The sequence below is a fragment of the Erpetoichthys calabaricus genome, chromosome 13 (genome assembly GCF_900747795.2).
Source record: "Erpetoichthys calabaricus chromosome 13, fErpCal1.3, whole genome shotgun sequence".
Lineage (NCBI taxonomy): Eukaryota > Metazoa > Chordata > Cladistia > Polypteriformes > Polypteridae > Erpetoichthys > Erpetoichthys calabaricus.
In genome coordinates this window covers 54986747-55004381 of record NC_041406.2, presented here as the reverse complement: position 1 = coordinate 55004381, position 17635 = coordinate 54986747, and the positions used below count along the sequence as shown (strand labels likewise).

The 17635-nt window shown below is 34.7% G+C and overlaps 1 protein-coding gene across 1 annotated transcript in view; it reads left to right on the top strand.

The window, feature by feature from the left end:
• The window catches only part of LOC114663749 (dynein axonemal heavy chain 11), a 341140-nt gene that overhangs the window by 246057 nt on the left and 77448 nt on the right, over positions 1-17635 (top strand). The window contains 3 exon segments of the mRNA XM_051936024.1: positions 7015-7158; positions 14426-14608; positions 15190-15291. Of these exon segments, the coding sequence (XP_051791984.1) occupies positions 7015-7158; positions 14426-14608; positions 15190-15291 (429 nt within the window).

The window sequence follows — 17635 nt, the reverse complement described above, 5'->3', positions numbered from 1 at the left end:
CTGAAATCCGTGAACTGATGCTTGACTAGGAGTTCAAAAGGAAACTGAAGCCAAGTGAATCAGCACCCTCATTCGTGCAGGTTGTCCAGAATTTTCTTGACAGTCACAGAGCAGAGAATAATGCTGAGCTTGTGGAGAATATGCTGAAAGTATATTAGCTTACGTGAGCCAGAATATCACTGAAGACAAATTTTGTACATTCTCATCTTGACTTTTTTCCACCAAATCTAAGCGATGTCAGAGATGTGCATGGGGAAAGATTTCATCAAAATATAAAGGTGATGGAAAACTGATATCGGGGAAAATTCACTCCGAGCATGATGGGTGACTACTGTTGGTTCTTGCAAAGAGAGACAGATGTGCAGTACAAGTGCAAAAGCAAGTGCCTCCAACATTTTTGGGCACGCTAACCTCACTTTTATATTGTGGTAAATTGACATAAATATGCTTTAACGTGTCTCTGGTATTGTCTTTTGGTTTGTTTTCAGAATAAACACATCAAAATAATTTTGGTGGGACATAGTCCAAACTCCAGATATCGTGTTGATATATTGATATTCAAAAGTGTCAAAACATCAATGATGTGTATTTCAAAAACCTGATGTGCTAGCTTAATTCCGATTTCATATGTGAAATCAGTGTAAAAAACTTAAGAGCTGCTCTGAAGTTCCCAGTAGCAAACAAAAAATATTTTTTTGTAGTCCAGTAAATTGAGTGCTGTGGGTGGCACAGCAGCAAATGCTACTGTCATTGAGCTCCAAAGCTTACATTTCTAACTCAGTTACTTTGTGCAGAATTCTTGTGGTCCAGCAATTGCTGTTCTGTCAAGAGGTAGTTCCTGACATGAACATGGTGTTGCCAAAACCGACCTTGGGTTGACACAAACCTCTGGATGATAAAGCCACTTTAGGAAAAGAATGTTTTGATAGAAGATAATCCACTGCAAGCTCAACCAAATTCACATAAGAATGGATTATAGGCTCAGGTGTGTAAATTCTTATTTTATGTAGGTCACTTCACAGGGAAGAACTTCATAAAGTGCTTTACTGGACAAACAAAATCACAATTCAAACTAACTAGGTACAGTAGATCACAAGATCATTTGGTACATGATAAATGACAAGGAAACAAATGTTGAAAATTGTACCTCACATAATTAAAAGCCATCAAAGATTAAAATGTATAAGAGAAAATATTACATTTTAAGAAAATATGATCTGAATGTGATTGCTGCTAAAGCTTTATGTGCAGATCTTGGCAAAATGTTTCACAGAGCAGGAGAGTAAGAAGGGTGTGTTTGGCATAGTTACAGTATTTTAAAGTAAAAACTAAAGGTTAGGAACATATGGCCAAAATGTAGTTTAAAAAACTTTATTGCGATAAGCTGTGAACATCATATGTAGTCAGTAAAGTTCTGTAATGTATATGGCAAGTTGCTTAGGATATTCTACAACTCCATAGTGGATAGTGTGCTGTTCTGCACTGTGGCATCCTAGAGGATGGCAGTTAGCAACATGAACTCATCAGGGAGAACAGTTGTATTATAACACTAGCCTTAGAGTCTGTAGAGACGCAGTTATAAAAGAGGATGATGGCAAATTTAGAGGTTATCAGGAAATATGCTAGTAGTCGTCTTTATAATGTTTTGTTCCATTTTAGGCACTGGTTTATTCTCTTCCATTTGTGCTAAGAGGCTTTTTTTTGTCCACAATCATCAGACTTTATAAAGCCTCATTCTCCATCTTCATCTCTAACTCATTATAACCGACTCCTTTGCATCAGAACAACATTTCTGGGTCTTGCACTTACATAATAGTTTGCAGTTTGTTTTTACTGCTTTGAAGTTTGACTATATGCTCTCTGTTGATGCTGAAGAAAGTCATTTTCTTTTGGATATGAATAAAGTTCAACCATAATTCTAAACAATTAGGACAGTATAGAAAATGCTAATTAAACAAAAATAACAATTTATAAATTCTGCTCACCGTGTACAATATTGCAAACACAACAACAACACTTTATTTGACGTTTTACTTTGTGAATTTATTTTTTTTATTTTTGAAAATATACACTCATATCAAATCTGATGACTGCAGCACACTCTGAAAATGTTGGGACAGTAGATTTTTTACCACTGTGTAATATCACCATTTCTTTTAATAACATTTTTTAAGCATTTGAGCAGTGCAGACACAAGATGGTTTAGCAAGAAGAATTTTCCCCCTATTCTTCCACTATGCAGGTAATCAGCTGTACAATAGTATGAGGTCTTCATCGTCTTATTGTGCTTTTCAAAATATGACACACATTCTCAGACAGAAAAGGGTCAAGAGTGTAGGAAGGTCAATCTAGTACCCACATTCTCTTCTTATGCAGTTATACACTTGTAATCTGTGTAGAAGATGCTTTGGCATTGTCCTCCTGGCAAATGCAGGGATGCCTCTGGAAAAGACGGTGTCTGGATGGCAACATTTATTGCTTTGCACATATGTTTCTGAATTAATGGTGCCCTCACAGATCTGCAAGTTACAAATGCCATAGGCACTGACACACACCCCATACCAGGAAAGACTGGCTTTTGCACCTGATGCCAATAACAGCTTAAATGGTCTTTTCCCTCTTTGGCACAGAGAATATGATGGCTGCTTTTTAGCTGAAAAACTATTTGAAACGTTGACAAATCAGACCACAAAACATGATTCCAGTGTTACTTTCCATCTCATTTGAGACCAAGCCCACAGAAGCTGGCTGTGCTTCTGGACAGTGTTGGTGTATGCATAGTGCTTTGCATAGTCTAGCCTTAACATGCATCTGTTTATGCAGTGGTGAATAATGTTGACTGACAAAAGTTTACTGAAGTATTCCTGAGCCCATGTCATGATATCTATTACAAATGCTTGACAGTTTTTAAGACAATGCTGTCTAAAGAACCTAAGAGCATGCACATTCAGCAGTGGCTTTCGGCTTTGCCCTTTATGCAATGAGATTTGACAGGATTCCCTGAAACATTTAATTATATTATGTGCTTTAGAGGATAAAATGCTCAAATCCTAACTGGTTTGTCTTTGGGGAAGGTTGTTCTGAAAGTGCTGGGTTATTCACTGACATCTCTTTGCAATTTGGTAAGCCAGTGGACTGATTTTTTGGTTTACTTTTCATTTTTTTGCCATAATGTTGAAGTACAATTTTGTTATAACATTTTTTATATATTCAGGGAGCTGCATAGTGGCTCAGTTGTTAGCACTGCTGCCTCATCACTTCAGTGTCTTTGGTTCAAATCACAGCAATTGCTCTGTCTTTGCAGAGTTTGCACATTCCCTCCAAATTCATGGCACTTTCTACTCAGTCTGAGTTTATGACATAAAGAATGTTAATGAATGTATTGGCGACACCTTGTCATAAAAGACGATGTGGAGGGGGAGTTGTCAGACTACTTTGGAGTTTTATATTTTTGATTATTGGGAAAACATTCATGCTATTTAGAATAATGACAAGACCGATATAAATTATGTGCTTGAAACTTGTATTTATAATGTTTAATTCTTTCATAAAACAACAGCCACAACAATAATGGTAATCCTCCAGCTGGACTGGAATAGAAGACACAGACAAACTCTCTGACACACTTTGAGCAGATGGTGATATTGCATGCTTTGCATACGCTGGCATAGACACAGTAATTTGTACCAAGTTTAAATATTTAAACATTATTTGATATACTTAGATGTTCTTGAATTTTGTGATTATATTGTGCTATAGTTACTTTATTTCAAGGATCTCAATTAAATCTGTGTATATAAACTGCTCAAAAACATTAAACATTTTGAAAACACTTCAGATCTCAAAGGGGAAAAAATTCATGCAGGATATCTATACTGATATGGACTGGGTAATGTGTTAGGAACGAAAGGATGCCACATTGTTTGATGGAAATGAAAATTATCAACTTACAGAGGGCTGAATTCAAAGACACCCCGAAAATCAAAGTGAAAATGATGTAATAGGCTAGTCTATTTTGCCGAAATTTCATTGCAGCAACTCAAAATCATACTCAGTAATTTGTATGGCCCCCAACGTTGGCGCATGCTCCTAATGAGACGACGGATGGTGTCCTGGAGGATCTCCTCCCAGATCTGGACCAGGGCATCACTGAGCTCCTGGACAGTCTGAGGTGCAACATGATGGCGTCAGATGGAGTGAAATATAATGTCCCAGAGGTGCTCTATTGGATTTAGGTCAGGCGAGTGTGGGGGCCAGTCAATGGTATCAATTCCTTCATCCTCCAGGAACTGCCTGCATATTCTCTCCACATGAGGCCGGGCATTGTCGTGCGCCAGGACGAACCCAGGACCCACTGCACCAGCATAGGGTCTGACAATGGGTCCAAGGATTTCATCTCGATACGTAATGGCAGTCAATGTGCCATTGTCTAGCCTATAGAGGTCTGTGTGTCCCTCCATGGATATGCCTCCCCAGACCATCACTGACCCACCACCAAACCGGTCATGCTGAAGAATGTTACAGGCAGCATAACATTCTCCACGGCTACTCCAGACCCTTTCACGTCTGTCACATGTACTCACGGTGAACCTGCTCTCATCTGTGAAAAGCACAGGGTGCCAGTGGTGGACCTGCCAATTCTAGTATTCTATGGCAAATGCCTATCGAGCTCCACGGTGCCGGGCCGTAAGCACAGGGCCCACTAGAGGATGTCGGGCCCTTGGGCCACACTCATGAAGTCTGTTTCTGATTGTTTGGTCAGAGACATTCACACCAGTGGCCTGCTGGAGGTCATTTTGTAGGGCTCTGGCAGTGCTCATCTTGTTCCTCCTTGCCCAAAGGAGCAGATACCGGTCCTGCTGATGGGTTAAGGACCTTCTACGGTCCTTTCCAACTCTCCTACAGTAACTGCCTGTCTCCTGTAATCTCCTCCATACCCTTGAGACTATGCTGGGAGACACCGCAGTCCTTCTGGCAATGGCACGTATTGATGTGCCGTCTTGGAGATGTTGGACTGTCTGTGCAACCTCTGTAGGGTCCAGGTATTGCCTCATGTTACCAGTAGTGACACTGACTGTAGCCAAATGCAAAACTAATGAAAAAAACAGTCAGAAAAGACGAGGAGGGAAAAATGTCAGTGGACTCCACCTGCAACATTTATTTCTATAGCATATTTTCATACTAAGGATGTAGCTTAAAGTGCATTTTACAAGATATTAAACAAGTAGTTACATGCAAAGAAAAACAAATTCAATTTAGATAAAAATAATAATGAATAAATTGTATACAAATGATAAATAATGTAGACTTACATTAGAAAGATATATAATTAAGATAAATAGAGTCCTTAAAGTATAGATTAGATTTTTATAAGTTTTTAAATGAAAGTCTGATGATACGGTCAAGTGGCCAGGTTGGACAGAAAATAAAACAGTTAAGCTGGAGGAGAAAAGACTATATCTGCAGGGGTTCCTGGCCAATTGACTGCCCAGTCCCCACTGGGCATTCTGCCTAACATAAATGTTCTTAAGTAGTTCTTTATTGGTTCCTTTTGGGCTTCATTGTAGAGGATTTGACACAGTGGGCCTTGTGACAAGTTGGGGTATACACTTTCATTCAGTCCTCACAGGCAGCTACACAACAACAACAACATTTATTTATATAGCACATTTTCATACAAAAAGTAGCTCAAAGTGCTTTACATAATGAAGAGAAGAAAAATAAAAGACAAAATAAGAAATTAAAATAAGACAACATTAGTTAACATAGAAAGGAGTAAGGTCCGATGGCCAGGGTGGACAGAAAAAACAAAAAAAAACTCCAGAACTTTGATCAGGTGGTGGTGGGAACGAAAAAATAAAATGGAGAATGATAAAGAGTCATAATGATTGAAAATACACCAAAGAGAATGGTGATTCTGTGCATGTCTAGGGTATTAAGAGTAGAACTAAATTGAAGCTAAGAAAAAACAAGGTTAAAAAAAAAATAGGTTTTTAGGAGTGTCTTTAAATATTCCACAGTATTAATTAGCCTGGTGTATATCTGCTGGTAAAGTATTATATTCCAGGTTTTGGTGCACAGTAGCAAAAGGCTGCCTCACCACTTCTTTTAAGTTTGGCTTTTGGAATTATAAGCGAATATTATTGGAAGATCTAAGGTTACAAATTAGAATGTAGGGAAAAAGGCACTTCAAGATATACAAAGGAGTAAGGTTACTTAAACCTTATACACTATTAGTAATTTTGAAAGTAAATTCTAAAGGACATAGATAACCAATGTAACAATGCTAAAACTTGTGAGATGCACTCAGATTTTATTTTTCTGGTTAAGACTAACTGCAGCCGATTACTGTAATCTAGTCATCTAAAAACAAAACCATGAATTCATTTCTCAGCATCTTGCAATGTTATAAAAAGTCTAACTGTGTCTAACTACAGTACTCTTTAAATGGGCACATGTAATTCTATAGTAGTAATATGGTTATTATGTGATTTAAAGTTAAATAACTTCTAACATCACATCTAAGACAGATTTGCTCCATTTTCAGAATATGCAGGTATATAATTGACAGGTTTTGCATGTGATATAATTAAAGATTTGTTTGTAGTCAGTCAAAAACTGTTGGAAAGGGAAAGGAAAAAATAATACAGAAAATGGGTTCAATACAGCATGGCACCCAAAATATTAAAAGAAAAACTAGAAAAGTATCATTCCCCCTCTAAATGACACATTTACTGTGAATTAGGCTTTGTAATAAATTAATTTGGCTTGTTTGCAAACTGTGAAAGCATCTTTCACTAAAAAGAATCTTTCTAATACAGGACATTAAAAGATCTTTTGAAGTACTTTTTCAGTGACATAAGATATTCAACAGAAGTAATAACTGTATTGCACGGTAGCATTTATTATAGCTAAAGAACTATTTAAAATACACATCTTTGACAAACTACTGCAAAAATTAATAAACAATTGCATTTCATATACTAAAAATGATTTTGCTTCTGCTTCATCAAGGTGAACCTAACAGAGCTAAAGAGCTTCCCAAATCCACCAGTTGCAGTAACCAATGTAACAGCAGCTGTAATGGTCTTGCTGGCTTCCCGAGGCAAAATTTCAAAAGACAGAAGCTGGAAGGCTGCAAAGGTTTTTATGGGAAAGGTATGTCTTCATCATTTCTAACATTGCAAGGGTTAAGTTTGATATGCATTTTACAGCATATGTCTCCAAAAAGAATAAACAACTAGCAACAACAATATTGTTCAGTGTCTTTAAGTATGCCATAGCCTTCTTAAACATCATAGCAATGAAGTCTGGCACCAGATCAAAATAAACTTTATGAATTGTTGATTATGTAGAACAGTGTGAAGTGCATAAATTTGCTGTTACAAGAAGATAGAATGTTAGGAGGAAAGAACAAAACATTTGTATAGTTTGGAGATATATTTGACATTTTAATGACTGAAAATATAAAACTTATTCATTTCACCTAGGCCACAAACAAAATAATGTAAAACACAAGTTTTAGTAAGAAGCAGGTATACAGGCACTGCAAAAGGTATATACTTTGAGTTGAATGCTTTATAAAGTTTTTTTGTTTTTTAGTTTACCTGTATCACATAACCACAAATGTGAATGTTCATGAAATGTCAATGAATTACCATAAGAAAGTCATGTTAATTAATTATTTTAATTTATCAGTTTATTTCTAAAAATCAGAAGATGTTTTTATGTTGTGTACACAGCATGAAAGGCAGAAACTATGATGTCATTTTAAATAACTTAGAAATTGTTCATGGCTTGAATTTCTTTCCATCATGCAATAGAATAATACAGTATAAGTCCTTTATTTAGAAGACATACTTACCACTAAATTTTAAATCATGTTTTATTGATTTTCTAATGACATGTCTGCACATATTCCAACAATAAATGATTATCATATGTATTTTAGCCATGGCTATTAAGATCATGTTTTGTTAACACCATACAAATTTTGTTTTAATGGCATATAATATTGATCATCAGTAATTTCGGGGCATGGTTTATACAAACTGTGATTGCTAAAATGATGATAAAATCTGATTAATTTGATTGAAACTCCTTTTTATAGTGACATGAGTGAGTTTAATTTGAGCAATTGTTAAAAAGAAATAATAGTAATATAAAATGCAAGCAAATGAAATAAACAATAGGAAAGAAAAACCATCAATCTATAATTATATCTTATACACTGCTCACTCATCATCTAATTCTATAGAAATGGAAGAATTCTAATTCATCTCAATTTCTAACTCCTTAAGTGAATATGAAAAGTATGTCTTTATCCAAAATTGCAAAAAAATCACAGTGTGAGCTGTCCAAAGCTTTTATCACAAAATAGGAAGAGTTTATTAATGCAGTTCTAGAATAAAAATATTAGGATATTAAAAGATTTGCATTTTAAGCCATGCCTCTAAAACTGTATCAATAATTTCACAACGTAAAATAATGTTATAAAAATTAAAAATTTAAAAGGTAAAAATAAAAAGGTAATTCATAATGAAACTAAAGTGGACTTAGTTTTTTGCTTTCAGCATGAAATTAATTTTCTTTCTTCATGTAGCTTTGCTGAAGATGCTGCCGCAGCAACTCTTCTCCATCCCTGCAAATTTTTACTAGACCAACATTAAGGACCAGGGATTTACGTATTTATGGCTTGTATATTGTTAACGATAACCAGAAACCTAATATTGATTTTATCATTTAGTGTCAATAGAAGAAAAGAAGTAGGGTAAAGCTCCATGTCTCATGCAGGCAGGAGCAGTAAATCGAAAGAAATTTAGCTTTTTATGGGCAAAAAATGAATGTATGTATAATCTTAACCAAAAAATTAAGATTTATTAAATGTAACATGATATATTTAGTCCTTCAGTTATGGTTTGTTTATTTTTACAGCTGAACTGTTGTAATTTTGCAATATCTCACCAGCATTTGCCATTTGACCCTAGTCTTCCTCTTTCAGTTGTGCCTCATTTTTACCCAAACACTTAATTAAATGCTGTATTGTAAGAATGGTTGGTCAGAAAACCTATCTGCCAATTTGTAGAGTCCCATGTAACATTTCAGTATTTATATATACATATTTTGTGTGTGTGTGTACATACTGTATATTGCCATGTTTTAGGTTCTGAGTTGCACAAATGAAATTAATGAACATTTCTGTTTAAGAGAACACTTTATTCTTGATGAGGCAGAAACAGATTTAGAGCCTTTCAGCAACAAATAAAACACAAAATAAAGCTTAACTAATTTTCAATAAAACTTGACTCCATTACTCAGACAATAAAATTCAAAAGCATCTTCCTCAGAGCTTCCCTGCTAGAGAGGATCAGAGGCGTCATATTTTAGACTGAGAAGAAAGATGGAAGCCTCATAGCTGAGGATAAACGCATTAACGAGAGAGACACTTTATTTTTAACAGCTTTTACTATGAGATATGAAAGTTGAATGTTAAGGTAATTTTTACCTTCACTACGAGCATTATTAACATTTTGAAATTTTCTTTCTACTTTTGTGCACATCATAGTGGATCCTCAATTTAATACTTGAAAACAGATTTTATTAATATTTATATACTAAATAAACATTGCAGTGATAAATGCATTTTTGAGTTATTATTTGAGTGATTGAAAAATGCGTCCTGTAGCTAATTAATGTTTGTTAAATTCCTGGTATAACAGTTGCAATGTAGTGGCTCGTTTAGTTCCTCTTCTATATGTAGTGATAAAAATTCCCTTTATTGAAGTCATGGTGAGGTTTTATGTTTTGTTTAACATTTTGCATTCACAAGTTGTAGGACAAAGTGTGAATTGCCCATTCTGCTATGCTTTTGTGGTACACCAGGCCTGTTACAATAGCAGATTTAACACAGGTACAGACATCCAGCTGCAGAAAATCCCCACTTGTATTTCAAACTAAATGACTGAACTCCATCTTGTACCAGGATCTGCCTGGATTTCATCTGATAAAAAAGGTGTAAATCAGAGGTGACCTGACATCTCTTCAGAGGCTGCTTTGTAGACCTCATGAGCCAAAAGGCTCGAAAAAGTCAAGCAAGGACAAAGACCTATATAATTCAAGGGATTACAACTAAAATGGACAGAAAAACCCACCTATTAGAATATACTGATTTTTTTTAACTGGGAGTTTAATCCAGTCAGGAGACGGTTCAGTCTTCCTTTAAAACCTCATGCACTCTGTCCCTCAACGTAGAAGAAGAATCTCTTTCTCTGAGATATTCACTGTACACTCCCTGAACTCCCTGGGATTCTCTCAGGGAAGGGGAACTCTCCAAAATGAAAATCTAAAATCTTTACTCAAACTAAAAGCTATGAGCCTTTTGCTTGGAAAGCTGAATTCGACAAACTCTTATCTTTGTAGACCAGAAGCTGAGACTCAGACTGTTAAGACAAAGCTGTGTGCCAGTAATCTGATGAATGCTGAGAAGCCATGATTTCAACAAACAAACTTTAGCATCTAAACTCTTGGGCCAGAATGATTAATGCCTTTTCCCTATGAAGTGGCAAAAGACAGACAGAAGGCAAGCTGAGGAAGCAGCAGCACAGGACTGCCAAGGATGATGCAGCAAAGAGAAAGAGTGCACTCTAACACATGAAGAATCTTCCACTTGAACCCAGAGCAATAACAAAACAACAGCTCCACACAACATCATCATTAAAGACTTGGTATAGAAAATCTGTTTATTTGTGGCAAGATAAAGTAGAACTCTAAATACTAGTAAACAGCCAGCCTATATGTTATATATTTGTCTGTCTAGCCTGTCTGCGTCCAGTTTTATATGTCAATATATGTATGCAGTTATCCGATTTCTATACTATGTATTATGTTTATCAATAAATTGTATTGTTCTGTTTCTTACAATGAATGTGCCTCAGTTATCTTGATACAAATCTAAAGGCTGGAGAACCCCTCCTACAACAGAGAAATGCAAAGTAAATAAATTAGAAGCCTTGCCAAATTATTGGATTAATCCTGCATTATTATGGAATCACACTTGGTGGCCACCTTATCTAATATTACTCATCAAAATTCCTACAAAGTGCACTTTTCTATTGATGAAGTAAATGCAGTCTGAGCTGATAAGTGTTTTCAATGTAACATTGAAACTACAATCCATTATAAAACAGCTAATTAATATGAAAGAAGCCTTAAGATGTAGACATTGATAATATATAGAGAAAATAAAACTTAAACTTTAGTATTCAAAAGCAACAAAATGAACAATTACTACCTCTGTATCTTTAATGTGGGTCAGTATACAAATAGTTGTCATTTACATTTGATGTGATTAGATTAGCAGCTTTTTTGCTTGTAATGGGAACAAAGCCATTGGCCTCATTTTGGTTTCTCGTGTCAGTTGAAAAAATAATTATAAAAATTACATGTGAAAGACATAAAAGGAGACTTTTTAGTTACAAACTGAACATTTACAATAATTTACAAAAAGATCTATGGAGAAAATTAAAGTAGAAACCACAAAAATTACTGAGTATTTGCTGACCATTAGTGTTGATCAGTGAAACCCGCCAAAGCATTTCTCACGTACAATTTGCTGGGTTTACCAGTGACCATGTTTGCTGAATTTTCCCTGAAAATTTGTCATGCAGCCACCTTAGGCAACCTTTTTTTGTTCCAGTGTCCCATGATGTTCTGTGAGGCAAGCATGACATCACTGAGCCAAGATTGCTTAGGACAAAGCCCAACTACATCCCTTGCCAGTTCTCAACTGCAGAACATAGAGGAAAGGCTCACAACCAAGAGACAGCTGGTGCTTAAGTCTTCCTCTTACACATCCTCACCTACCCGTCCTGTTAGTGTATCGAACCAGTCCTCCACCACCTGGAGGATCAGCGGTCCCTCCTTACAGCCATTTCCAAATTCAGAGTCTAAATGTGTACCTGGCAATGTTATTGGTACTGCAGCTCATGCTTAAAAAAAAATCCCAAAAAAAAAAAAAAACACACATTCAGCATAAATGACCCTACTGTTCACTGTTTTTGACATCACCCACTCCAGCTATCCTCGCTTATCACTGTTAGTCATGCTGTTTAGCTTTCATGGTGTAATAGTTATCTATGCTTGTGGTATCGATATACATATAATGATTATCTTTCTTAATACAGTAAAACATTGTTATGGATTAACTTAACATCGTCTACAAAAATGTAACCTATTTCACAACACCTGCAGTCAAGTCGTGCCTATTCATGGCCATGGTGAGTCCTAGAAGATGATCAAACTTGACTGTAGAGGAATTAAAAATCATAAGAAGATTTCCATAGGGGTACCGGTTGGACTTTTGTGCTCACCTTTTACCAAAATAAACTGTTCTGTCTAGCCATTGTAGCAGCCAAACGATTTCTTTCCCCTCCATGAAAACCTCCAGAGTTTTATTTTTTTTTTCTCTTTTGACAACTGGCAATCCTTATTTTGAATCTGATTAATTTAGAACCGTCTTTTTCTCGAATTAGAGGGGCATCCTTGGACTCTATTGAGAGCTGGTCCCCCTTAGTTTTAACACTGGAAACTCTGTTATTCGGGGTACATTGACATCACAAGTATAGCACTTTCAGGTTCATTTAGTGGTATGCTTGATGATTTTCTTGCCTAATTATTTTCTTTTCCTTCATCTATGTACTTTGATGGTTTTGACTGTGCTGTTAGGCTATCCATGGGTGGATATGATGGGAACAGTAGGAGAATACTGGGTGCCTCATGCAGTAAATAGTTTTTTTTTTTCCTTTTCAACTGACCTCATAATGTGGTGTCCCAATTTTTTCATTCAATAAAAAATTATTTACTGAAAGCTTCATCTAATCTAGTCTAGATCGTATTTTTGTTCATAAACCGCAGTCCTAGAATAAATCTAGTCTTCTGTGACTTTCTTTAGCATTCATACGGCCATCTGATATGTGATATCACAAGTTCATTATGTAAATTAAACATCATGATTCATGGTTTTACAGATTAGTGCTGCTGCTTCATAGCTCAAGATTCATATATTTGAAATCAGGTCCTAAGACTACATGTGTGGAGTTTATAATCTTACTCATTGTCTGTATAGGTTTCCTCTGAGTACACCCGTTCCCATAGATGTGAGTGTTAGGTTAATTGGTAACTCAGTATTATAAGTGCCAGTCCATCACCGGGCCCACGTATGCACACACCCACACCAGGTAAATTTGTAATTGCTAACATTAACTATTTATTAACTAAACCTTGGTCTTTGTGGATGTAGGAAGAAAACCAGAGGACCTGAAGAAAACAGACACTGGGTGAATGTACAAATTCCATATACTGTATACACTGATGGGAGGCGCAATTTAAACCCAAGGATCCACAGTGCTACCACACTGCTATGTTTAGATTTCAGTGTATTAGAATTTTTTGATATTTTTAGTGAAATTCACTAAGTACAGTATATATGGCCGCCATAATGGGTTGCTGTCCAGTCCTACTGAGTAGTTATCATTTTTAATGTTTTTAACGGTTGCTTCAATATATTCTGCATATTCCCTGTAGTTTTTTTGGTGTGTTCACTGCTGCTGTTATCAATAGTAAAAATAAGTCTGTGTATATACCCCTTAGCCCTCACAGTGTTGTCCTAATTATCAGTACTTTTTCACATCTCCATGAGACTGAGTTTAAATCTCAGTCAGGTCACTGACTTTTAAAGTTTGCATGCTCTCTCTGGGTCTAAGTACTTTTCTTTGGGTACTTTGATTTTCTTATAACATCTGAAAATTTCACAAGTTAGCCTATTAAGAGTTAGTTTGTCATGTTGTTTAGTTTGTCCTAAACACTTATGTCCAAAGCTACATGGATAGGTTCCAACATCCTTCAGCTTTATATTGCTGCATGAAGTTGATCGATAGTGAGGGTGATGTATTTTATTTCCATGTGATATTCTTTATAAAATTAGCCTTATGACAGTTTTCTTTAGGGTTGACTTTTAATTTATTACCAGTGTTCTTCTACAAATGAATTTTGCAATTTATAGTTTTTAATGTTCATGTTTCTTAACTTTATGTTCTCAGAATGTCTTTGAATTGCCTTTGTTTGTAATGTTGGTAATGTATTAATGTAGTACAGTTATCAACATATCAATAAAGTCTTATTTATTGGAAAACTGTTTTTGTGATTTGAATACATTTTATATGCCAAGCTGATGCTAGTAGTGACTGGATTTATATTTGTTACAGATGACAAGATTTTTATGGAAGAAAATTATCATTAATTTATTATGGCAGACCATGTTGTAAATAATGAGTTTGATATATTGTGCAGTTTCACGTTCATTTCTGTATTGTATCTTAATGATATTAATAGTTCAAAATACAAACTTTGGTATTCTTTTCATTAACAGGTTGATGACTTCCTTGAAATGCTAATACGTTATGATAAAGAGCATATCCATGAAAACTGTCTAAAAGTAATTAAAGAAGAGTATTTAACAAACCCTGAATTTAACCCTGATCGAGTTCGTACAAAATCCTCAGCAGCAGCAGGACTTTGTGCATGGGTTATCAACATTGTTAAATATTATGAGGTAATAAAGTATGGATGGTTGCTTATGCATTTAGCAAAATTACAAATAAATTTGTCTCTAAATGAAACATTATTGGAATTGCATTGAATAGCAGCTGGCTGGTGTATGATTGGATTTTTACTCTGCAACAACCACATAGATTTGTGAAATGAGATGATTATAAGACATTTATATGTTGAGGATAAAGAGGTTATTCTTCACAAAAAATTTAAAGATACAAGAGACACTACTATGAACCCATCAAACTTGAACAAATGAAAAGAAGAACATATTCACAGTGAAGGCAAACATTTTGCTTCAGCTTTTATTACAGCTAGAGGCCATGACCTCTTTTTAGTTGGAGATTAATAATAGTTTTCTTCATAAGCATTTATTCTGACCCTGACAGTATATGTACTATGCTCAACTCTTTTAAGAATAATGATAACAAAAATATTGTTAGATGTTTTTGCTGTTGCAATCTAGCAACCATCAATTATTTCAAACACAGGTATAGCTCAGACTTGAAGTACAAATAATTTTGTAATTGAAATGTTTAAAATATATATATATATATTTAAATATTGGTTATATTATTCCAGGTATTCTGTGAAGTGGAACCAAAACGAGTGGCTTTATCAAAAGCAAATGAGGATTTGACTACTGCTACCGTAAAGTTGGAATCAATCAGAAAAAAGTTACTTGTAAGTGTTTGCATGATATATACAGAATTACTATCAGAATTTTTAAGAAACTTATTTTAAAGTAGTTTAAAATGTACACATATATAATAATGCATGATGTTGATTTGTATTCAGCCTGTTTTTGTGCTTTATTGAAAGCTGTTGATTGCTTCTCTTAAATTATATGTTGTGTCGTAACAATGTTATATGTGATAATGTGTATAGTACTTTGAGCTTTGAAATGGGATTTGTAATTTATAAGCATAAATTAATTTGAACTGAAAATAGATTCTTTATTAACTCAGAGTTACAACTGACATCTGCTCCACAAATATATGCAGAATTTCATGAGGAACTCATTATTGATCTGAGGACATAGCATTAGTTTTTTCTGCTCTGACCTTTAGTGTATTTAAATGTAAAGAAGCTCTAAAAAGTATATATCATTTGCTATTTTTAATATAATATTATTGATTGGTTTAGAAAAAGCAATCATACTACGACTATGTTATCAATAAAAAGTCATAGTTCACACTCAGAAGAGCATATTCTCCATTGTTTAGTCAAAATAATTACCTTACAGACTGCACAGAATGGCTTGCTGATTATTTATTAGAAAGGAAACCCAGAGGTAAATTGGGGTCACTATAACAAGAAAGGGTTAATACCGTAACAACGGAAGGTCAAAAGTTAGAGAATATTGCTGTCATGATATGGTTTCTTTTTTTTTTTTTTTTTTCCTCCTTCCTTGTAGTATTAGGTGGACCTTTAAAGAAGCATTAGGTTTTGGAACATGCAGATTTCAATTCTAATTATGGTTTTCCTAATTGGAATTTGTTTAATTTGGTTGAATTATTTTTTGTCTTTTTTAATGCAATATTGTTTTAAATTTAGAATTCTGAGATTTGGCTTGATGATTGTGTGTTTCATTTCCCAGCTATGAAGCTTTGCCTGTTTTTTTATTTTCATGTCCGGTTCTAAATTATTTTCTACTTCACTCTTTATGGCAGAATAGTTGCAAGGGAGTTGATAGCCAAAATAAATGCTATCATCAGAACAAGAAGAATTTGTAGATTTGTAGTCAAAGAACTGAAACAAAATCAAAACCAGTGGTCTAATAATAACACTCAGAAATAACGCAAGATTTTTTTGGTTGTTTCCACAAACATAGACAACCGGAAACAGAATGGCACTGACCTTTATATCTTTGACCCAGTATTTTCAGGCATTGCACACTTACAATTGATCATACCTAGCAACCTCATTGCAGCTGTCAACAGAAAGGTCCCGAAATAGTGAGAGAAATCGTTTCATATTTAACATTATTAAAAACATGGCCTTGGCCTCCAAAACCACAAAAAGATGTTTCAACTACTTAAAGAATAGCTGCCAAAAATTATAAAACACATTAGAGGGAACTTTTGGCATAATTCAATTTCATTCTGTTCCAGCTCTATAATCTACTGTAGATATTCACAGAGTAGTGGCATTTTTTAGGGGTAACTAAGCACAATATTATCAGCAAAAACTAGATCTTGTATATACACTGCTTGTACAAGTCAGTTCTCCAACACTGTTTTTGGTTGCCTTTTTTTGCTATGTTTAATGATTTTTTTAATGAAGATTTTAAAATGTCATTAATGGAATTATTCAAATAAAAAAAAAGTTAATTAATATTTCCCAGTTTAATTATAAACATCGTAGTTTGTGAGTATCAAATTTCAAGTACCTTAAACAGTTACATATTCATTAGCAATGTGAGTGGTGTGAAACACAGATGGCAGCATGTGAAAATTATGTACAAATTATTTATTTCATAATTACTAGAATATATTTATATGCAAACATATATTTTCTATTTAGCAACCAAAAGAAAGATTGCAGTATCTGTCAGTAGTGAAGGGGGGACAACTTTAAATGTCACTCTTGCTAAAGAGTTTGTCCTGAACAGAATGACTAATTGTGCAGTACAACTAACCATCCATGTCAACGTCATTTAAAAGGACTTATCTGTGCATTTATGCTATGCAATGATTTGTATTTAACATAGTCAGCCTTTAATGAGCTTGGCTGTGCCGTTCTTCGCACAACTGCAGTCTATTGTAACTATAACATTTTGGAAGTCTGAAGAAAGTTATCTAGTATTATTGTTAAAACAATGGATAAATGCATTTTTTCACTTTCCAGCAATTTCAACCAAAAAAAAAAAAAGGTGTCTTGGATTGTGTGATGGGTAGAAAGAAAACCACTTTAGCATGAATTATGCTCTGAAAACTTGCCAGATGCAAAGAAAAGCGAATTGGCATAAAACATATGGTCAGATATGTGCTGGGTTTATCTAATTGCACATAAAGTTGGTTTTTAC